Source organism: Panthera pardus, unplaced genomic scaffold (assembly GCF_024362965.1).
Source record: "Panthera pardus isolate Hobbes unplaced genomic scaffold, ASM2436296v1 HiC_scaffold_7, whole genome shotgun sequence".
In the NCBI taxonomy this organism is placed as follows: Eukaryota; Metazoa; Chordata; class Mammalia; order Carnivora; family Felidae; genus Panthera; species Panthera pardus.
In genome coordinates, this window is record NW_026527002.1 from 56917485 (window position 1) to 56941632 (window position 24148).

The window sequence follows — 24148 nt, forward strand, 5'->3', positions numbered from 1 at the left end:
TGAGTGCAGGCACAGGAGACAGGCAGAAAGAGAGAGGAACACAGGATCCAAAATAGGCTCCATGCTGACAGCAAAGGCCCAACTGAGCCACCCAGGCACCCCTGGGAGCAGTTTTAACTCTGCCCCAGACACTTTCCTCTTTGCATTGCTAATCACTTGTCTTCCTTCAAGATTGGCTTAAATCTCACCTGCTCCAAAAGGCCTTCACTACTGATACTTCTAAGCAGAATCCCTTTCATTCCACTTAGAATGTTTCTTTCAAATTGTGACTGTTAATTTCTGTGTTTACTTTTTTATTTTCTGTCTAAATCCCTAGCTGGAAGCTTCCTAAAGGCAGCGCGTTAGTTTTGTTTTGTTTTGTTTAGCTTTGTTTTGTTTTTTAATCTCTTGTAGACCAGCTTTCTAATCAATAAAAGTGTAGACTTCCCTAGGACAAGTTTAGCACTTACAGTATTGGTGCTTATCTGTCTACTCTAAGATACATGACATCTTATATGGTAGATATATGGTAGAGATCAACTCAGACTGAGAGTTTATAAGGGGATATGGAAGAAGTCCTCCCAGGAAAAAGAAAAAAAAAAAAAAAGACAGCCACCTCATCCTACCTATACCTGCAATTTTTGCTTTCTTTCTCCTATCTTTGCCCAATGTGAGCGGTTATACTGGTAGGTCAGGATGGGGCTGAAATTCAAGCAAGATATGTAATGCAGAGCAAAGGGATTACACAGAATCCTACACTTCAATGATATGTGTATCCAATGTGACTGGTTGTGTGAGGATAATCAGATCATCCAAGTGACTCTCCTTCACCTTCGTTAAACATTTCCAGAAGCTAAACAACCTATAATGCCAAGAAGAACCAGTACAGGATACACAGGAAAAACACTGCACTCCTTCTCTGTCCTCACTACCCGGCTGCAGCTGCTGTTGGTTGAGGTGCGGGGCAGCTGGGGCAGGAAGTGGTGTCCCAGAATGGTAACTGTGATTCTTGAAACTCTGAGGTTGTCATTAAGATGACCTTCTACTCTGCGGTAAAATATCTCCAGGGGGAGACAGCGAAAGCTTGCAGCTCTCTCCAGTTCCTTTTTCAGTCTCTCTTGGCAGACTTCTATTCTGAATTCTTAGAAACATCTGCTGATGGCTTCTGATGACTAATATCAGCAGGGAGTCTCCGCAAGGATATTCCAAGTTCTGAAATGTGTGAGAGCGTGTGTTATCTGCACAGCAGGAAGCTCAGCTCAAACACTGGTGGTGGAGACATTGTGCTCAGCACACTGGGGATACGGTGGGGTGGGGTGGCGATGGTGTGACTACTGGTGGCAGTGGTAATAGTAGGAATGTTATTATTAACATTTTATAAACATATACTCTATTCCAGACTCTGTTCTAGGTGTATGGCATGCCTTATCTCACATAATCCTTCCAAGGGCCCTATGAGAAAGGCAGTATAATTTTTATTTTACTATTCAGGAAAGTAAAATGCTGAAAGTCAATGATTGTTAGTGGAAATACCAACCTCTCATAAACAAACAAACTGTGTTGCTTCAGTTTTCAAGATGTTAAAATGAAGCTGCACCTAACTTTGGTAAAAATGCAATCTAGAATATTGGTCATATAATTATGGAATTAACTAGAAGGCATGTGACAAAGAAATGAGTTATTAAAATATTAATTTTAAGAATAAGAGAAATATAATGCTTCATAGAATAAATATATAGCCTACCCAAGAAGAGAGATTTTATGTTCTGTTTCTTTATACTTCTTCATGCCTTCATTTACAAAAAATACATCAGGAAAATGATGGTTGTAACAAGAAAAACAAATTTTAAACAGTTATAACTTATGCGATTAAAAAGGGATATGGTCTTAAAGACTGTGCCATATTATTGCCTCTTTAGAAAGTTATTAAGATTCACTCAGAAGCTATGAGCAGACTCAGGTTAAGTGTTTTTATAGCCAGTACAGCGTCTTGCTTACAGTAAACTATAAATAAAGACTACTTTACTTAAATAAGGAAATATTGTTTTAATAATTCATTATATCATAGGTGGTTTTTATAATGTAAAATTGCCAACAATATTTGCTGATCAGATAGATATTTACACCAGCTATTCAACAGCAAATACTTGTTAAATATTTGTTGTTGTAGAGATGTTACCATGCTCACTCATAACCATCCCTCTCTTTCTCATTATTATGGAAGAACACTGCTCATTCCATAACTCTTCCTTGAGATGAATGATATTTAAAGGGCTGACCCTTTAGTGAATAGATGCTATAAGTATGTGGTTTAGTTTAGAGACGTTTTAATGTCTCTCCTACACAAAAGATTCTTCTTTACTTATTTTCTATTTTACTGCCTTCTCCTTTTCTGCCTGTGTTTTTCACCATTAAAGACCGTGATGGTTAGAAGAGTTTCAGAAGGAGGAAAGGAATTCTTTGCTTGAATGAAATACTATGTCTCAAAATTGCCACAGTAGCTGGATACACACCACAATTTTGTACACTAACAACTGAATGCACATCAATGTTTCTATTCCCTATTTCCTATAATCCTAGTATAATCACCTGCTAGGGAAAGAGAGTGAAAGGTGTGAAATAGGAATGGCATAGAATTTTAAAACAATTGAAAGATATTTAAATCTGTCTATAGATAAAGGGATCTCTCTGGGAAGAAAAAGAGTAGGACATAATTCAAAGATTTCAAAGTTTGCCTTTATCACTTTCCTACATCTTGAATATTAATTAGAGTAGCTCTATTTTGCTGGATGAAGACACCATCCTTTAAAAGCCCTATGCTCCCCAATTTCTTTGCGCTTCCTCATTTCACCTGTGGTAGACAGAATATTGACCGCCCAATGGGATCCATGACTTAATCCAGGAAATTTGTGAATCAATTACTTCACATGTTAAAAAGGAACTTGCAGATGTGATTAAGGTTAAGGCTTCTGAGATAGAAAATTTATCCTAGATTACCCAGGTGGGCCCAATCTAATCACACAAGTCCTTAAAAATAGAGGAAGAAGGCAGAAGAGTATGACAGAGAAATGTGATATCAGAAGGACTAGACCACCTTTGCTGAATTTGAAGATGGAAGAAGGCAGCTGGGACCGTCTCTCAACTGAGAGCCAAAAACAAAACAAAACAAAACAAACAAACAAAAAAACAACAAACAAAAAAACCCAAAACCAAACAAACCAAACAAGCAAGCAAACAAACAAACAAACAAACAAACAAAAAACTGGGCACTTGACCCTACAATCAACAGGAATTTAATTCTTCCAACAACACAAATAAATAAGAAACATTTTTCCCTAGAGCGTCCAGAAAGAAACATAGCTTGCTGACATTTTAATTTTATTGCAGTGAGACCTGTACTGAACTTTTGACCCACAGAACTGTAAGGCAACAAATATGCGTTGTTCTAAGCCACAAAGTTTATGGTAATTTGCTACAGCAGCAATAGTCATGACCATCATATCACCCAACCATCATAACTCTTGTAAGTACTGCTTAGTGTGGCCACTCACTCACCCTTCAAATTAGACAAGTCACTTAAGTTCTCTAAACCTGTTTTTACACATATAAAATAGACATACTATGTCTAGACCAACTACTTCATACAGTTAGTGGGAGGATTAAATGAGATGATACATAAACAGAGCTTAGAATAGGGCCTAACATACCAGTTTTGTAACAGAGAATGTCATACCTTTCCCAAACATCCTATTACCCATCTTCCATGGCGGTAGCGTTTCTAGCTGGTACCAAGTTACCCTAAATAAAGACCATATTTTCTATCGTTTTTGCAGCTGAGTATGATCATGTTACTCAACTATGGTAAAAAGGTGTGTGTGTGTGTGTGTGTAGCACAGATTCTAGAAAGTTTTCTTAAGAAACAGCTTGCAATTGTCCTTTGCCGTCCTTTTTATCACTTGCTTCCTGAAATGTGTGAGACACCATGTTGAAGCCTGAGACACAATACTGGAACTTGAGGGCAATGGCCATACCCTGGAATGGTAGAGTAGTAATTAGCCTAAGTCCCTGAGGAATTCCTGGAGTAGAGCCATCAGAAGTTATAGACCACATACCTATCTTGCTCAAGTCTCTCTTGTTGGGGGGGTTTCTGTCTTTGAAAGCCAAACCTAATCCTTATTAAGTCTGTATATCCTGGTATTTTTAATTAAGGATTTCTTTGTCCAGTCTCCTATTTTCTTCTATGCCAACCCCCAAAAGACTTTATTTGGCTGCATTTAGTATACAAATTGTCACCATTTATGTGAATCATTTAATATTTAAGCTTAATTATCATGTAGCACAGTTCTGATTAAGCATATCACTCAAAAACCATTATAATATTGAGGTTAAAGTGTTAGGGATGCCCAACCATTAGCAGTGGGAAGAGGAGTGAAAAAATAATCTAAATAAAACTATTTTGTATTTTGCATAATTTGCCTCCTTTTTTTTTTCTGAAGAATCAGAGAAATTCCTAGGAAGAGCTAACAAATATAAATAAACCAGTGAGATTTTTACCTAGAAATATTTCATCAGTTCTTTCAAAAAATATTCATTTCAATAACTTTTACAAAACAGCTATTATATTAAGAGTTAAGGATGCAATGATTCAAAAGTGGTTTTTGTTACTAAGTGTGACACTAAGGAAAACAGATGAGCAAACAGATAATTACAATATAATATGACAACTGGTGAACCAGTATGCAGAGTAGGATCCTAAGTCAATCTAGGTGGGAGGACAGGAAAGGATTCCATGAACAGTGAAACATGAGTTGAGGCCTAAAGAATGGCCAGGAATAAACTGGGTCAGGAGTTAAGAGAGGTGCAGAGCAGGGAAGTATAGAGAGCAGTATGTCCCCCAAACTAGAGGGTTCTGGTAACGCACTGGTGTAAAGTGTTGGGTCATGGGCCTTGAGCTATAAGAGAAGTTCAAGTTGTTGATGGATTCATCCATGAAGCTGTACAGATCTATTTAAATATTTTACCAAGAAAGGAGATAACATTTCATTTTGGAATACAAATTCACAGCGGATTTGTTGATAGGCATCAAAATGAGAGAAAGATTCTACAGTTGGGAAGTTGGTTGATAATTCATAGGAGAAATAATGAAAACTTGGATGAGAGAGAGTTAATCAACTTTGAGGCACACTAATGAGCTATATTGAATCTACTGGACATTTTATTTAGACTTGTGAAGGAAGAGAAGAATACAGAATGAAAAAATATTTAAATTCAGGACATAGAGGAAACTGAATTTTAAGGAAATGGCAGAAAGGATGAATACCAGGAAAAGATTGAGAAGGAAAAAATTAAGGAAATCAGAGCATAAAGAAGTCAAGGGAAGAGAGTTTCAAGAAGCAGGAAGTAGTCAATAATGTCAATTAGTTAACTACTATTCTTTCTTTTGCACTTTACTAATCTTTATTACTCATCTTTATTATAAAATATAACATATGATTGAAATTTAACAGAATTTTTGTTAGCATAAAATTAAAGAGGAAAAAATTAACTGAGGTCCTCTATCCAAGGATAACTCATTTTACATTTCAGAATATTTATTTTTGTTTTTTACTTAATGATATTTATTTATAGACAACTATTCATTGTGCTTGCACTAATTCATTTCAAATAAAAATTTCAACTAAATAAACCATTTGACACAACACATTTCATTGGCAAGTGCTGTACAGGTATGACTCAGTCGTGAGGAGGGAAAATAAAGGTCAATGCCTTTGACAGCTCCCTTACTTCCAAGGTTAGGATACCCTACAAATGGTAAACAGACACTTGTCTAGGCTTGAGGAATCTTCTAGCTGTTTTCCCTGGTTTCCAACCTATTGCTTTATGCCAAGATCTGTACTTTACTCCTGGGTTCTTTCTGAATCATGACTTGGTAGGACCACCCACTTGGCTTTGATTTGTTCTGAACTGTTACCTGAGGCTGGCTCCCATTAGCTCCTCCTCAACTCTAGCAGATACTGTCAGTGCTCCATCCAGATTACCTGCAAATGTTTCTGGTCCTTTCTGTAATCTGTTTTCTATCACCACATTCATTTGCCTCTAAATGTCTAGAGATATGTCTTCTGGAGGCTTCCTTCAGTCTATGGGAACTGTTATGCCCACTCATGAGCCCTGAAGGGCCTGGGTAACCCTTAGCCTACAGTTATGGGTGGAGAAGAAAGATAGTCCAGCTACCTTGTACTGAGTTGGAACAAAGTCTGATGTATAATTTACACAGGCATAGGATCAAGCTACAGCTTGGCTTTTGCCTGAAATTTCACCCTTGTTTAACTTTTTTCCTGTCCTGCTCTCCCCACTCTCTTAATAGTTTCCTTGGTGCACTTTCTTAAAATATCACTTGCATATAAATCCTTGTCTTGACTCTGTTTTTTGCAGAAAAGACAGCTGCAGTCTGCAGGAAAGTGACACTTTCTATATCTGGCTGAGGTCTCAGACCTGGCACTGAAGCTTGGCACAGGTCCCAAAGCTCTGACTCTTTGGCACAAAGAGCTAGTGCCTGTAAGTGGGCAGGCTAAACGAAGTGGCAAGAGGCTAGCTGCAGTGATGGAACAGTGACAATATGGAAAGGCTTTTGATGTTAGTGTTTCGGGTGGAAGTCAGGGTGTATTCTGATGCCTGAAGAGTTTATGGGGAGGAGCACTGAATGGGTCTTTAATGGATCTAAACAAAAAACATGGACTTAAATGTTGTACTGGGTATATGAATAAAATATTTCACAATTTAATTATATTACCACATCATAAAATAGACCCTGACGACTTATTCTTAAAATAAACAGTAGAATGAAATGACCTGCCTAGAAAGGGATAAGATTTCCTATTAGAAGAGGTTGTCCTTCTTGACCTGCATCTAAGTTTGAGACAGGTGTCCCATCTATCATGTCACTTCAACAGAAACCTGTGTCAAAATAATATAAAATGTTACAGTAAAATTTTATCAGAACTATATGAAAAGTCCAATAAGTATGCTTTATGTTAGCACTTGAGAAAATAATATGCATGTATAAATATTACTAAAAATATTATAGAGTTAACATTTATTTATAAAGCAGTTTAACTGCCACCAAAATATTTGCCATTCGTTGTGCACTAACTTTAGACTATGCTTGATACAAATGCCTAATAATTTCTCAAATATTCCATATGCATTGCTTATTCTTGTCCATTAGTTCTTTTTTTTTTTAATGTTTACTTATTTTTGAGAAAGAGCACATGCATGCAGACGTGAGACGAGAGAGAGAGAGAGGGGGAGACAGAGAATTCCAAGCAGGCTCCATACTGTCAGCACAGAGCCTCACATGGGGCTCCAACTCACAAACCCTGAGATCATGACCTCAGCAGAAATCAAGAGTCAGATGCTTAACCAACTGAGCCACCCAAGTGCCCCATTAGTTCTTTTATTTATACAATAAATGTTAACGGGGCACCCACTGTGAGCTATGTACTATTCTTATGCTTAAAGCTCCTTAATTATTTAACATATCTCAACATATGTATTATGATCTATTTGATGATGTCATCCACCTAAAATTGTCTTTGGAATAAGGGGTAGCATAAATATTTACATAATACATTAAATTTAGAAGATAATGTCCAATGTACAAAGTGTCGTATTGTTTGCTGACTTGGGTGTTCCTCCAACACTCCTATGACATGGCCAGGCAAGGATAATTATTCCTGCATTGAAGATGAGGAAACTGAGATTCGGAGATGCAAAATTACTTGAACAAGAATTCAGGGTTTCTGACTCTTAGATCAAAACTCTGCCCAGTATCCCTCTGCATAGAATAATAAGGAAGTTATTTCTAAATAGGTGAGGAATATCCAGCATGAGTTCTTAAATATATACACTTAAAATCATGCCATTGCCATACATAGGTTATAGTCAGCCGTATTCTTTGAGTCATGAGGTACAATTGTGAGCCAAATTTAGAAACAAATTAAGTATTCATAGTCCTGGAATACCAAAAAAAAATGTGTTTTTGGCTAGTGTTATCCCATATTTTTTTAAAGTCACAGTCAATTCACATCCTTTTGATGACCAATTTTATATCTTCTGATAATTTAGACTTCTGCTAAACTAGTGAGAGTTAAAATTTAGACTGAAGTCGACCTCACATGCCTGTTTTTATTTTCTCTGAATTATATTCTTCTATGCTCAGTCAATTTAATCTTGTTATTAGTGGCCTCCCAGTGGATTTTATTTTGTCAGTTGTGAGATTTGTTGACATCCTGGAGACGTCAGTATTATTCTCACAAATAGCCATCCAATGTGGATAAAAACACGTCGCTTTAAAGTGAGAATATGAACTGGCCAAAAAGCCATAAAGAATTCTATTCCACACATTTTTATCTTGGTTCTGCACATTATACTGAAGATCTAATTAATGAAAAAAAAACTGTACCTTATACTGAAGAACTATTTAATTAAAAAAAGCTATTTTGACTTTACTATTAATTTATGTTTACATTTGAAAACCCACTTCTCAAAAGGTCATTAGACATCCAAGAAATTAGAGTAGAAGTACCCAACATTACCTTGTGTTTTCAAGAGCTAGAACCTTTGTATCCCAATATTGATGAAGATAGAAGAAATAAGAATATAATCAATTTGCAGGATATGTATTAGAGAGTAAACTGGGGAGATAAATATTGCAACAGATTCTTTACTGTCAAGAGACAATAAAAATTATGACTGTATCACTAGCTTCCTGCCTCAGGGTTCCTTAGTGACAATTAATAGAAACCTATTTTGGCTGACTTAAGTAAAAAGATAATAATAATAACGTAACTAGATAAAGATATGGGGTAGTTCATAGAAGTAAGGAACAGCTAAAATCCCAGCTTGCCAATGGAGGCATCCTTCTTGCTTTTCCTTGAAGCCCCTACAAAACTTCACATGAGGCAATTGCCTTGCAATGGGATGTTTATTTTCCTGAAGACCAACCACTAACCACTATCTCCTCATATTCCCTAAAACAGAATCAAACTCTCCATGGTGACGTTCAGTATTTTCCCTGAATAATATGGTAGCCACCGGCAACATGTGGCTATTGCGTACTAGAAATGTGACTCATTTGAACTGAGATATCCTTTAAGTATTAAGCACATTCCAGATTTCAAAGATTTAAAATGAAATAAAATGATGGTAAATTACTGCATTAATAATTGTGTTCTGATTACATGAAATTATAATATTGAGGTTAAATAAAATATGACATTAAAATTAATTTCATCTTTTAAAACTGTAGCTACTAGAAAATTTAACATTATATATGTGGCTCACATATTTCTTTCTTTTTTTAATGTGTATTCATTTTTGAGAGAGAGACAAAGACAGAGAGGGGGTGGGGTAGGGGCTGAGACAGAGAGGGAGACACAGAATCCAAAGCAGCCTCCAGGCTCTGAGCTGTCAGCACAGAGCCAGACACAGGGCTTGAACTCTGGAGCCGTGAGATCATGACCTGAGCTAAAGTTGGACACTTAACTGACTGAGCCACCCAGGCGCCCCTCACATATTTCTATTGGACAGTGTTCTTGTAGACAGCCTCCAAAAATTTTTCAAGACATAGATCAAAGAGTTTAGACAACTACTTTATCCTACAGTTAAAACGTTTTTTTAAATGTTTATTTTTGAGAGAGAGAGAGAGAGAGAGAGAGACAGAGTACAAGCAGGGGAGGGGCAGAGAGAGAGGGAGACACAGAATCTGAAGCAGGCTCCAGGCTCTAAGCTGTCATCACAGAACTGAATGCGAGGGTCAAACTCACCAACCGTGAGATCATGATTTAAGTTTCCTTAAAATCTTGTTAACATTAGTCCATTTAATTTCTAGAAAATGTCCACTGTATATTATAATTGCAAAGACTGTAATATCAATCAGACAAATTAGGAATTCTATGTGTTCAATAAACCAGACTTTGTGTTTCAATTCAGGTTACTCTATAATTCTATGTATTGTAAATTCTAATTCTAGGATATACAGAGATACAGATAGATTAAAAGATAGGTGGGTGGATAGATAATACATATGCATATACACAAACATACACGTGAACGTACATCAAGAGATAAAAAGAGGGGACTTTCTGTAAGTTTGTTTTGTAGATGAAATAAGGTATTGTCTTCTTCAAATATTTCTTAGTGAATCTATTTTTTGCTTTGATCTCAAAGACTCTCCCCTCAGGAACTATATGCACATAGAATTTTCTACTCTGGATCGCTAGAATTTTATTTACACTCATTTCAGCTGGAAAAATAATATGTGACTTTCTTTTGAAACCGTGAAAGACAATCACGAAAAGGAAAGTGATAAAAGAGAACAAACAGATAGAAGTAGGTACTTAAGCTGGACTCTGTTAAAAAGTGGAATACTTGAAAACGGTGTTCAGCTCTGCCCCCCCCCGTCCCCCCCCGCCCGCCCATACACACACCCTGGAAATTGTTCGTGTATTCCAGCACACACATACAAAAGACTGAAGACAAATGCACGAGACAACTGAAATCAAGGAAGATCCTCCTCATACAAGTTAAGGAAAAGCTCAAGACAGAGAAGTATTTACTTCACACATGGAGCTAATGTTAAATGCATATTGTATTGCAAGAAGAAAAATCAATTCAATAACCAGGCTAGTTTTGTTTTTTTTTGTTTGTTTGTTTGTTTGTTTGTTTGTTTGTTTGTTTTAATAACCAGGCTAGTTTAAAGTATTTCTTCTAATATTCTGATTTGCTGTTGTGGTGAAGAAGCCCTCAATTATGTTCATCATTGAAATTCTAAGATTAAAGGAAATATTCCCTTACAGAAGCTTGTGGAAGGGGTATAAAGTAACCTTAAAAACATATATTACTTTAACATTGCAATGCTCAGTCATTATATTTTATGTTTAGTAAGCTTAATGGCAATGTTTGTACTGAGAAATAAAAAATGACTATAATGTTTAGTCACCTATAAATTAATCATCGCATAATCAAATGTGGAAGAAAATGGTATATAGTGACATTTTTTTTCTGCATCAACACGTCAATTAAATGTAACAAATAACTAAAGACAAACACGTTTCCTGATGAGACAGCAACATTTGGCAAAATAGATGTCATTTAAAATGATCCTATTTTGAACGAGCCATTTCATGTTTCCTTATCTAATCAGTATAATAATTTTATGATATAATATTATTATTTCTAATAGAGGAAAAAGAAAAACTAGTTCAGAGGAATCAAAGATCATGCCTGTCTACAAATGTGTAACTACTAAGAGGGACAGTATGGATTTGAAATCAGTTCCATTCAGTTTAATCCAGCTTCAAATCTCAAGAGATTTTTCCACCAATCATATTTGTGGTTTGGACAATTAGAACACCATGATTGCTTTTAAAACTATCAAACATAAAGAAAAACAGGTACAATGATATTTGAAGAAAATTATAGATATTGAGGTATTAAGCATCTTGGTTAATTGAGATTTATACCAACTAGGAAAGCTGTATGCCCATGTTCTATGCCAGTGACCGCCTTCCTGAAAGATCTGATGTGAGAATCTATAGAAGCGAAACAGGATTTTTCAAACTGTGTTATAACCTGTTAGTGTATCATGAAATAAATTTATTGAGGCATGACCCATATTTTAAAAACAAATAGGTCAATATAGATTAGAATAAAAAATAGAGAAGTGAATTCACATATTAAGGGAAAATACTATTTTGTGGCATTGTGTGTACATGAGTGAATTGGGCCACAGTGTAAAAAAAAAAATTCTAACTGCGGGTCATGGTGAAAAATGCTTGAAAACCAATTTCTATAAGGATATCTTAAAATAGAGGTAAACCAACAGATCAAAAAATAATGTCCTCAGTCAGGTACTTGATAAAAATAGCAAAGAAATGAAAGTAATTATGTCCTCCTTAGAAAATAAATTGGATTTTTTTAGAAGAAAAAGAAGAGATAAAAGTTTGGTAGATTGGGTAAGATAAACAAGGGGAAATGTGATGACCTCTGTGAAACTTCAGGTATCTCAGTAAATGAGAATGAATTAAGCTTAGCAAAGCAGACATCTCATTGAACAGGAGATAATTACCACATTTTGATGACAATTACAGGTAATTATCATGACACAACAAGATTTCTATCTCAATGCAAGATTAATATAATGTGTTTGTTCCATACTTTATAATGAATTTACTTCACGCTTATCTTGGTGTAAGACACTTACAGCACCTTAGTGTGAGGTACATCCTTGTAATAACACATATCTTAAGAAGTACACAGTTCTGACCTTTGCCAGCTATGTGATCTTAGATAAGTTATTCAGCCTCCATGTTAAACGCAGACAATAAAAGTATCTACTTCACAGGGGAGTCTTAAGAGGATTAAACAATTCATAAAAAGTGCTGTGAATAGTATCTGGCATGTTGCTAAGCCTTCAATAAATGCAAGTTTATTTTTCAAGTACTACATGATTTTTTAAAATATTTCAACAACCCATAATTCATACAGAGAAGATATCTGACAAATAAAATATTTGTTCAATTGAACTGACGGCACAGGTTCGGTGAGCAAAATAGTTTCTTTATATAGAGGAAAGGTTAGATTTAGTGAGTTTCCCAAGTTTACACAGTTAGTTTGGGGCAGAAGCCTTCTGATCTAGTTCTGATTCATAAATCGGGGCTTGCCTATGAGGCAAGTGTAACTGACCACTGAATTGATTTTTAAAACCATGCTGCTGCCCTTAGGATAACGATTCATGAACATAAAACATTCTGGCAGGCAGTATACACTTTATCTAATAACAATGAGTTAATGTGTTTTAAGTCCTTACTATATTAAGCACTCTGTAGTCATTACCTCACTTATTTCTTACAGCACTGTGAAATGCATTCTCCTAATATCCCCATTTTTATAGATAAAGAGACAGAATTATAGGGAGGTTAAATAACTTGATCAAAGGTATCAGCAAATTGTAAGTCAGTATTTGAACTACCATCCGAACCAGTTTTATTGGCTCTACTACCAAACTTTCCTTCACTAACCCAGAAAAGATACCAAACAATCTGAGAGGAATTCTGATTCTGTCTAGTTAGGTACTCTCTGTATTCTTCCAAGGAGAAGGAGGATAGAGAGAAGACAGGAAAACTAGCTGTTTTTTTCATCTCCTCTTACATTCGTTCAGCATAATATTCTTATTTGAAGTATTGTGGCACATGCATGTTTAGATGTATTACTCATTTATAGTCAAACAGAAAGACAATCTAACCTTTTGAAATACCCATAATGTGAATCTTCTCTGAGTGGAGACCACAATAAAAGCTACTTTTTATAATAAGGAGTAGCTGTGAGATGTATAGTACTAAGAGAAACATTGAAAGAAAAGGCAGCTTTGTGCCAAAACACGATATATCTGAATGATACGTCAAGCAGAAAAGATAGGAAGCAAAAAGCCATTATTCATGGCTTCTTTAAAAAAATACATACTTACAACTTCAAAAAAAAGTCTCAGAAAACATTCATCTACAATTTTAATGTGTTGTCACTTACGTTAGTCACCAGGAGGAGAGATGTGTTATTTAAAGATTGATTTTTTCCAAATTCTCATATAAGTTTACATTTGGATAAGGGAGAAGTAGAAAGTATTGGCAGAAATCATACTCTAGATACGAATTTTCTTTCCTGCACTTCTTCATGATCTCTTTGCTTTTGTCTTTATGATTCTGTGTCTTTATGATTCTGCTTCCTGCCACAGATGGTTCTACCTTACCTTATTTGTATTCACTGCTGTGATGACCCAGACGCATTGTGCATTGCTGTCATACTGGAATGGAAAGTTGGGAGACGTAAAGGTTCCACTTGGTCCTTGAAGATTAGAGCCACATGTCTTCACTAAAAAAGAAATTGCATTTTAAAAGTGAGCCTATGCCTCATGCAAAGTCTTAGCAATACAGTGCTTTGCAAACAGACTTTAAATTCAAAATTGCACAATTACAGCCACATTGAAATACATATTAGGGCGTTCTGTCACTTATCAAAGTGAGACTATTTTTTATACTCGAAAGTTCACAAGCTCAATATTTTCAACATTCACTGAAAACTAACTATGAATAAAAGTGTGAGGCATTATAAATTATCCTCTGACTGTAAATAGGTTAGCTTAATTAGGGAGAGGTGTATTTATGCAATATCATGTTAATAAAAATCTACAAAAAGAAAGAAAGAAAGCCATGGATTGATTAAGCCATCCAGATAGTGTTTTCAATCCTATTTATTAAGTATCCTAGGACTTGAGACTAACTGAGAAATCAATATTAAAACTACCTTTGCTGTTCTTATAACTGTGAATTAGACCATTCAGGCTACAAAAGGAGCTGCACTGAGGTAATTTTAATAAATTCCCACAAAAGTTAAATGTTGTAATACTTCTTCAGTTTTCCAACCCTTCTTTCTTCTACTTAAGAAGAGTGAGTGGCTGCACTACATCTGTGCCTTCTCTTCCGTCTTGGTCACCATGTTTCTTGTTGGCATTGGTTTTGATTTGCATCTCTTTGCCCCATTCCATTAAAATCCTGCATGTGTCCTCCTTCTCCAACTCATCAATAATAGTTCAGTGTATTTTTAAATGATGTACATATATTTTCTTTTTTTTGAGGTACACATATTTTCAGTGCACTTAAGACTTTACATAGTTATTATCATCACCACTTTATTTTTTTAATGTTTATTTATTAATTTTGAGGGGGGGAGAGGGGCAGAGAGAGAGAGAGAGAGAGAGAGCCCAGTGTGGAGCCCAACACGGAGTTCGATCCCATGACCATGAGATCATGACCTGAGCTGAATTCAAGAAATCAGACGCTCAACTGGCTGAGCCGCCCAGGTGCCCATATTCACTGCCACCTTAGAGATCCGTTTAGAGGTCCCAAAATTTGCTTGACTTCCCCAAGATCACTCAGCTAATAAATAGCAGAGTCAGGATTACAGCTCAGGTTCTTTCAACTCCAAGTCTTACTTTCCTATCACCAAGGGTCTCTCTAGTATGTTAAATAAAGTTTTCTTTACTATTTTTTCACTTTAGCTTATATTTTAGCATAAATCTCTTCCAGATAACTTGAAATTTATATCTTGTGGTTAAACCATTGAGGATTAAATGGTTACTTTTCCTTTTTCTTCCTTCAACATCAGTTACCAATTTTTCCTTTTCTCCACTTACTACCTAATTTCCTGTAAGTCTTCTATGCTGACTACAGCATTTTCTTGCCTCTCATTCTCTCTCTCTCTCTCTCTCTCTCTGTCTCTGTCTCTGTCTCTCTTTCAATTCCCATGGTATATATAGTCCCATCTTGGCTGATTTTAAGCTACCACAGGTTATCAAGGCCTCACAAAATTTCTGAGTATTCAATAATTGGCTTTTCCTCCCACTTTATTGAGATATAATTGATATACAACATTGTGTAAGTTTAAGGTGTATGATGTGATAATTTGATAAACAGTAAAATGATTACAGGAAGGTTAGTTACCTCCATCATTTCACATAATTACTATTTGTGTGTGTGTGTGGGGGGGGGTAACATTTAAGATCTAATCTCTTAGCAACTTTCAAGTACATGACACACTATTATTAAGTATAATAACTATAATGTATATTATATCCCCAGAAATTATTCATCTTATAACTGAAAATGTATTCTTTACCCAACACCTCCCCATTTTTCCCACTACCCTTGGCCCTGACTTTGGCAACTACAATTCTATTCTCTGTTTCTATGATTTAGTCTTTTTTCAGGTTCCACATATAAGTAAGATCATTGCTCTTTAATATCTTATGAATCTTCTATGTGTACTATTCCATTTTCTTCTCCCTTATTCACTTTTGAAAGTATTATAGTTGCCTTCTCTCATTTCGTTATCAAAACTGCTTTCTCAATGCAAGAAATGACCTTCTAATTGCTAAATCTAATAGTACTTCTTCATTTTTTTCCACGTACACGATTTCTTAGCAGAATGGAAAGAACTGATAAGCTGTGTTTGAAATTATCTTCCTTCCCTTATACAATCCTAAACTCCCTTGATTCTTACCTAATTGTTTGAAATCATTATGCTCCATACTTTGTATTTATTTGTTTATTTATTTATTTTGAGAGAGAAAGAGAAAGAGAACAAGCATGAGCAGGGAGGGAGGGAGGGAGGGAGGGAGGGAGGGAGGGAGAGAGAGAGAGAGAGAGAGAGAGAGAGAAAGAGAGAGAATACCAACCAGGATCTGCACTGTCAGCACAAGGCCCCCAGTGCAGGGCTTGAACTTACAAACCCTGAGATCATGACCTGAGCTGAAATCCAGAGTTGGATGCTTAAGTGATTGAGCCACCCAGATGCCCCTCCATATCTTGTGTTCTTGGTTTTGTTTTGTTGCATTTGACCCTTAGGTAGCTTAATTATAAAATGATTAAATGGCCTTTTTCTTTGTTCAATGGTCTCCCTGAGTAGTTAATCTAATTCATTTCTAGGCTACAATGGTCACTTATGTACTAATAGCTCTCAAATTTACGTCACCAATTTTTCCATCTCCTATTTCTAGAGTAATCGTGTCTCTGCCTGCTGGACATTCTATGAAATGTTTTAAAGAAGCTTTTAATTAATTATACCTTTCTTCATCCACTTCCCTCCCATCCATACATAGGCACCCTTCAAGACCTATGTATTTCTCATCTGAAACATTCCATTTTCCTTTTCTTTTCTTCCCAATACCTAGTACTTCATCATCATCCTTTCTTGAGCTAGAAATAGCTACTTAACTCCTTTCATATACTCATTTTTCTTCCTGTGTTCCATCGTCTTTAGTGCTACTATATTTATCTTTCTAAAATACAGATTTGATTATCTTACTTGACTTCATTAAAAACCTTGATCTCTGTTTCCTATAGAATAACTTACAAACTGCCTAATGCAAAATATAAAATTGTTTCTATGAGGATCTAGATTTCTTTTCCAGTACAATCTTCTGCCATTTAATACAGTAGATACTCAACTTGTGCCAGAAAAGAATTCTTGTTCTTCTTTGAATATATCACACCCTTTATGATTTTCCACTCATTTCTATAATGTTTTCCAAGTCTCAAATGTGATTCCTTCTTACATTCCCTTGCAGAAATTCTTTTCATTTAAACAAAGCCAAGATGATGTGCCACTTCTTTGTATGAGAAGTATTCCTAATTCCTCCGCTCAGGGTTCTGTACGGACTCTAGTCTTCCCAGCACGTTATTTGAACAAAACATCTATAAAGGTGTTTAAGTGCTAGCGATCTGATAGGAAATAGTTGTAAACATTTTAAGCACTTCACAGCAATAAAATATTTATAGCAATCACATGATTGAAGTTAGTAGAATCAACTTTCTGATAGGACATACTGTTTCTTTGAGTGACACTATTTGGGAATTCTCTGGCATGCTTTGTTTTCTAAAACATATACACACTTATAAACTTTTGTGGACAAGGCCAGTTTTTCATCCCTGTTTGTTAACTCCTGATGCAGTGGCTTTCATAATGCAGGGATGTTGACTACAGGAAGAAATATCCAAGTTATTTATCACAGCTCTTAGGTGGATTATCAAATGAGTGACCTCTACATGATGATGAATAATCTTTATAAATATGTTCCAGACCAGGAAATTGTCCTTTATGAAAATAAAAAAAAAACTCATAAAATTACAAGTAAAAATCACCAATATATATGTTGGAGTTACAAGATGCTATTGGAGTAATAGATCAAGAAATGCTATGGAAGTGGTAACAGATCAGGGAAGGTGATTCTTAGGAAGTAACATAGAAAAAGAACTGTATTATTTCTAAGTTTTGTTCCCTGCCCCTCTCTGGTAATTTAGCAGCCTTTCTCCCATGGCTCTTGTAGAAACCTTATAAAGAACAAACCCATTCTGATCAAATCAAGGTGAATTTGTACAAAATAATAAGGTGTGCATTTCCCCAGTAATACTTCATAAGACATTATCTTTTTAAAATTAACATGTGACCATTACTATAAGAGATGGTTGAAATGAAATGTTTTAAGGACATTTGAGGAAAAAAAAATCATCCCACGTGTGCAGATGTATAGGCTCTGAATATAAAACAATGCACTGATGAAAAATTGACTCGGAAAATAAAATGGCTCAGGAAATTAAGTATTTTCAAAGATATAAGTTATAGGAGGTCTAGTTAGAGCTGTATTAGCTTAAACGAAATAAATATTTCCCAAGTTGTGAAAAATCCTTCTTACATTAAAATAAAATAGTTTAAATGAAGGAATTAGTAATCTAGGGAGGAAAAAATACCCAGTAAATGAAACGAGTTCGGGAATTAATTTTCAACTGACATCACAAAAGATTTGCTCTAAAAAACTGGATGAAATGTGGTAGAAATCTATTATCAAAGTGGACAAAGGAAAATAAGACAAGTGAGACAAACACCATTAGACGTAGAGCATCTGTCCTCTTAATGGACATCACTAGGAACTATGGAGTTTCCACATAGAAAATAGAACTCCATTAAGTAAGTACAGATTTTGGGTTGAGTGTCAGAAGTTTAGTCTTCCTACACAATATTTGGCATATGTTTAGAAGGACTCTGTTCAACCACACTTTATATTTCTCTTGCACTTTCTTTTCGAGAAGGAAACTCCTAATAGTTTGGAAGATCACACACAGAGTTGGTTTTATTATGAAGTGAATTCCTACATGGAAGTTTAACTTCATAGTAATCTAAATACAAACATGTGGAATTTAGTGACTTGAAATACGGTTATAACACTTTCAATACACCAGAATTGTATTTTGTTTTTATTTCGCTTTAATTGATTAATATAGTATTTAATATAATTTACGTTAAAAAAGGCTGATTTATCTAAACATCAAATACCTGTTGTTAGACTTCTGATAAACAGGTAGAGAAACTACTCTCTGAATCAATTCCCAATTCTCAGGTTGTGGACTCTGGGTCATGAAACATGCACACACCCACCCACCCCATGCCCCCCCTACCAAACACACACATCTGAAGGTGAATGATAAAACCTATCTAAATCAGTGTCTGGAACTATCAATAAGTAGTTCTGTTTATTAATATTTAATTGGACATCCCAGTCCCTATGTCTTCATGAGAAGCTGATAAAGTGCCAGAAGTGGAGTAACAATTAGGACTAATCTTCAAATACATCTGAGCGTCATCTGCATAACAATGGGAAGTCTAATCCATGTCTCACTGAAAGGAAGCATATAAATGCGGAATAATAATGAAATGAACCCAAAGCAGAAAACCGGAAAACAGAGGAGATGCCGTGAAAAGGACAGAATTAAAATCAGCAAAAGGCAGACTGCACAGGATCAGATAAATTTGATTAAAACCCAGCAAATGCAATTCCTATTAAAAGTGAGAAATACAGTGTACAGATTTTTCAAGTCACAACTAAAACAAGAAAATTCTTTATTTTTCTTTTTCCAGTTCTTGGCTGTCCATAATTTCACCTAGTCACGAAGGTCAAGTTTACATACAATGCTGCTTCTCCCTGCTCTTTGTTTCACTGAGTCACCCTACTGGTATAAGGATGAGAACACAAATGGCATGAAACCAGTAATAGAAATGATTTGTATGAATTAATGACGCAGTTTTCTTTTTGAGAAAAATAAAAGAAAATATAATTGAACCTAGTTTTCCAGTAAGAAAGAGATCAGTCAGGTGGTAGGCAAGAATGGGATGAATTACTATGCACAATATATCTAGAAACCATAGTGTTTTAGGGACATTGATGAGGGAAAGGGAGGTAGAAGTAGGAAGAACAGAAAGAAAGAAAAAGATGGATGGTGTGTCGTGACAAAGACGGGGGAAACTAGTTGTCCATAGGATTTAACATATAACAGTATGTTCTACTCAGTTTCAAACTGTTTGTCTACCTTTAATGTAGACTGCTCACATCCTTTCCCAAATTACCCAGAAGATTAACTGAAGTTATCAACTTTAGATTTAAAAACCATTTTTGTTTGTTTGTATGTTTGCTTGTTTGTTTGTTTAGAGGACAGTGTCTACTTGAATTTATGTAACATCAACATAATCCAGAAAATCAGAAAGCAAGATTTAAAGCCAGAGTTAACTATTAGACATTAAGTTTCCACCTCCTGGTCCAAGAAATTCACTGACATCTTTTAGAAGACTTTGGACCTCCTAGAATTTAAATTAGAGGGTGAGGCTATCTGGTGGACATCTAAAAAGACAAGGAACTTTAAGGAGTCAATTTGTAATTTCAAAATTCACAATGCTCAAAGCTACTTCCATAACTTTTTATATGCTGTTTCCCTCATCTGGAATACTCTTTTTAGCTCCTTTTTTTAAAGGTTATTTATTTATTTTGAGAGAGAGAGAGAGAGAGAATGTGTGTGTGCAGTGGGGAAGGGCAGAGAGGGTGAGAGAGAAGATCCCAAGCAGGATGCTCACTGCCAAGTGTAGAGCTGGAACCCACAAACAATGAGATCATGACCTGAGCTGATATCAAGAGTTGGATGCTCAACCGACTGAGCCACCCAGGCACCCCGATTCTTTTTTAGCTCTTAACCGCTAGCTATATTCATTCTTCCAAATCCTTACTTGTATTAGAGCATTCTTACCCTATTTTAATTATTTAAGTACTGAATTCCTTTATGTCCGTGATTATGCATTTCATCTCCTAGTGACCAAAAAAAAAAAAGTTGACTTAGTGTGTAGAACTGAGTAAATGCTCAGAAAAGTTTTTTTTTTTAATTAATGAATAATTTAAGTGAAATACACCTAAATATAAGAAATGAAAAAGACCAGAGTTTACAATTAAATATTCTCATTAAAAAGTGAGAAAAAGAGGCAATTCATCAAAGAAGCATCTCAGGATAATTTGGATATCACTTAAAATTGTAGACAAACTTTCCTCCTAGTGAAAGGTCAAATGACTCTTTGATGATAATTTGTTATAATTTTTTATGGAGATATTTATTCAACACCAAACATTGACTTTGGATGTTTCACGGCAAAAATGAACAAGATAGGACCCTTTCTTTAAGAGACTTAAAGTCTTAAAGACACAAACAGATCATTTTAAGACTTGTTATTAGTGCCAAAATAAAGGTAGCACGTGTTAATGGGAATACAAAAAGTGCACATTTTTGCAGCTTGGGAGCTTAGAGAAGTCATCCTTGAAATGATGTCAAAATTGAACTTTGGAAAGTTAGGACACATGAACTCAGAGTAGAAATCAGGATGCGTTTCTAAGCAGAGGGGAAAATGGCAATAAGTATCATATGGTATATAAGAAAGTTAATTCCCAGAATATCTAAGATTGTTTGGAGCTGACGAGATTCTTCAGATATAGCTGGAGAGGTAAATAAACGACTATTCACAAAGTGCCATACGATAGGCTAAGGCAGTTGTTGAATGTGTGTGTGTGTGTGTGTGTGTGTGTGTGTGTGTGTGTGTGAGTTTGTCAAAACTAAGGTGATACTTAAGCGTTTTGAAGGACGCTTGACTTCACTGTAAATGTAGTTAGCTTGATCAGTCCAGGTGTTGTACACAGAATGCATTTTAAAAAACTAAACACTAGTGGCCTAGAGATAAGGATGAAAAAAGTCAAGTCATGTACTTTTCTCTCCCTATGTACTTATTTTTTAAATATAATTCTATTTAGTTTTAAGTGCGAGGGCACAGAATATTTACCCACTTATTTATTTACTCATTCATACAACCAACAGCAATTATTTTTTAAAATGTTTATTTTTGAGAGAGAGAGAGAGAGAGAGAGAGAGAGAGAGAGAGAGAGAGAATATCCCAAGCAGGTTCCATGCTGTCAGCACAAAGCCTGACACTGGGCTCATCCCAGGAACTATGGGATTATGACCTGAGACGAAATCCGGAGTAGCACTTAACTGACTGAGCCACCCAGGCGCCCCAACCACAATAATATTAAAACAAACAAACAAAACACTAGGATGCATGCAACAGTATTAGGATTAGTGACCGTGCACTTGTGGGCCAGGCCCTGCCTTCACATATCTCACACTGTGGGGAGAGAGACAGACATGAAACAGCCCATTGCACAATTATATAATCATGAAAAAGGCCACACAGGAAAAGTACAGGATTCTTTGAAAGTACAGGCATATGTCATTTTAGTTTGTTTGCAGCTGTTGCCCTTGTTACAAATGGAAGCTTTGTGGCAACCCTGCATCTAGCGAGTCTATCAGTTGCCATTTTTTCTCAATAACACTGGCTCTTTCATGTCTCTGCCACATTTTGGTCATCCTCAAAGTATTTGAAACTGTTTCATTATTCTTATGTTTGGTTTGCTTTTCAATGGCTGCAATCTCATGATAAAGCTTGTGTAAATGAGAAGCTGAGTCTTAGGATGAGCAAAAAAAGGGGTTTTTTGAGATGGGATCTACTCCTGGTGAAGATGCTGTAAAGATTGTTGAAATGATAAAAAAAAAAAAGGATTTAGAACTTGACATCAATTTCTTTGGTAAAGCAGTGGCAGGGTTTGAGAGAACTGACTCCAACTTTGAAAATTCTATTGTGAGTAAAATGCTATCAAACAGCATCTCATGTTACAGAAAAATGGAGAAAAAAGGAGTGAATTGATTTGGCAAACTTCACTGTTGCTTGTGTTTGTTTGTTTTTGAAGAAATTGCCACAGCCACTCCAACTTTCAGCAACCACCACCCTGATCAGGATCTGTCAGCAGCCATCAAAATCAAGGCAAGACCCTCCACCCACAAAAGGGTTACAACTCCCTGAATGCTCACATGATGGGTAGCAATTTTTAGCAATAAATTACGTTTTATTTGTTTTTTGTAGACATAATGCTATTGTATACTTAATAGACTACAGTAGAGTGTAAAGCTAACTTTTTTTTCAATATATGAAGTTTACTGTCAAATTCGTTTCCATACACACCCAGTGCTCATCCCAAAAGGTGCCCTCCTCAATACCCATCACCCACCCTCCCCTCCCTCCCAACCCCCATCAACCCTCAGTTTCTTCTCAGTTTTTAAGAGTCTCTTATGCTTTGTCTCTCTCCCACTCTAACCTCTTTTTTTTTTTTTTTCCCTTCCCCTCCCCCATGGGTTTCTGTTAAGTTTCTCAGGATCCACATAGAGTGAAACCATATGGTATCTGTCTTTCTCTGTATGGCTTATTTCACTTAGCATCACACTCTCCAGTTCCATCCATGTTGCTACAAAGGGCCATATTTCATTCTTTCTCATTGCCACGTAGTACTCCATTGTGTATATAAACCACAATTTCTTTATCCATTCATCAGTTGATGGACATTTAGGCTCTTTCCATAATTTGGCTATTGTGGAGAGTGCTGCTATAAATATTGGCGTACAAGTGCCCCTATGCATCAGTACTCCTGTATCCCTTGGGTAAATTCCTAGCAGTGCTATTCCTGGGTCATAGGGTAGGTCTATTTTTAATTTTCTGAGGAACCTCCACACTGCTTTCCAGAGCGGCTGCACCAATTTGCATTCCCACCAACAGTGCAAGAGGGTTCCCATTTCTCCACATCCTCTCCAGCATCTATAGTCTCCTGATTTGTTCATTTTGGCCACTCTGACTGGCGTGAGGTGATATCTGAATGTGGTTTTGATTTGTATTTCCCTGATGAGGAGCGACGTTGAGCATCTTTTCATGTGCCTGTTGGCCATCCGGATGTCTTCTTTAGAGAAGTGTCTATTCATGTTTTCTGCCCATTTCTTCACTGGGTTATTTGTTTTTTGGGTGTGGAGTTTGGTGAGCTCTTGATAGATTTTGGATACTAGCCCTTTGTCCGACATGTCATTTGCAAATATCTTTTCCCATTCCGTTGGTTGCCTTTTAGTTTTGTTGGTTGTTTCCTTTGCTGTGCAGAAGCTTTTTATCTTCATAAGGTCCCAGTAGTTCATTTTTGCTTTTAATTCCCTTGCCTTTGGGGATGTGTCAAGTAAGAAATTGCTGTGGCTGAGGTCAGAGAGGTCTTTTCCTGCTTTCTCCTCTAGGGTTTGGATTGTTTCCTGTCTCACATTCAGGTCCTTTATCCATTTTGAGTTTATTTTGTGAATGGTGTGAGAAAGTGGTCTAGTTTCAATCT

General features: G+C 36.0%; 1 protein-coding gene across 6 annotated transcripts in view; it reads right to left on the minus strand.

The window, feature by feature from the left end:
• The window catches only part of CSMD3 (CUB and Sushi multiple domains 3), a 1247213-nt gene that overhangs the window by 603414 nt on the left and 619651 nt on the right, over nt 1-24148 (minus strand). For all 6 annotated transcript variants that reach the window (XM_053896606.1, XM_019467839.2, XM_019467838.2 and 3 more), the window contains one exon: nt 13784-13905. In XM_053896606.1, coding sequence (XP_053752581.1) covers nt 13784-13905 — 122 coding nt within the window. The remainder of the gene's footprint in view (nt 1-13783; nt 13906-24148) is intronic.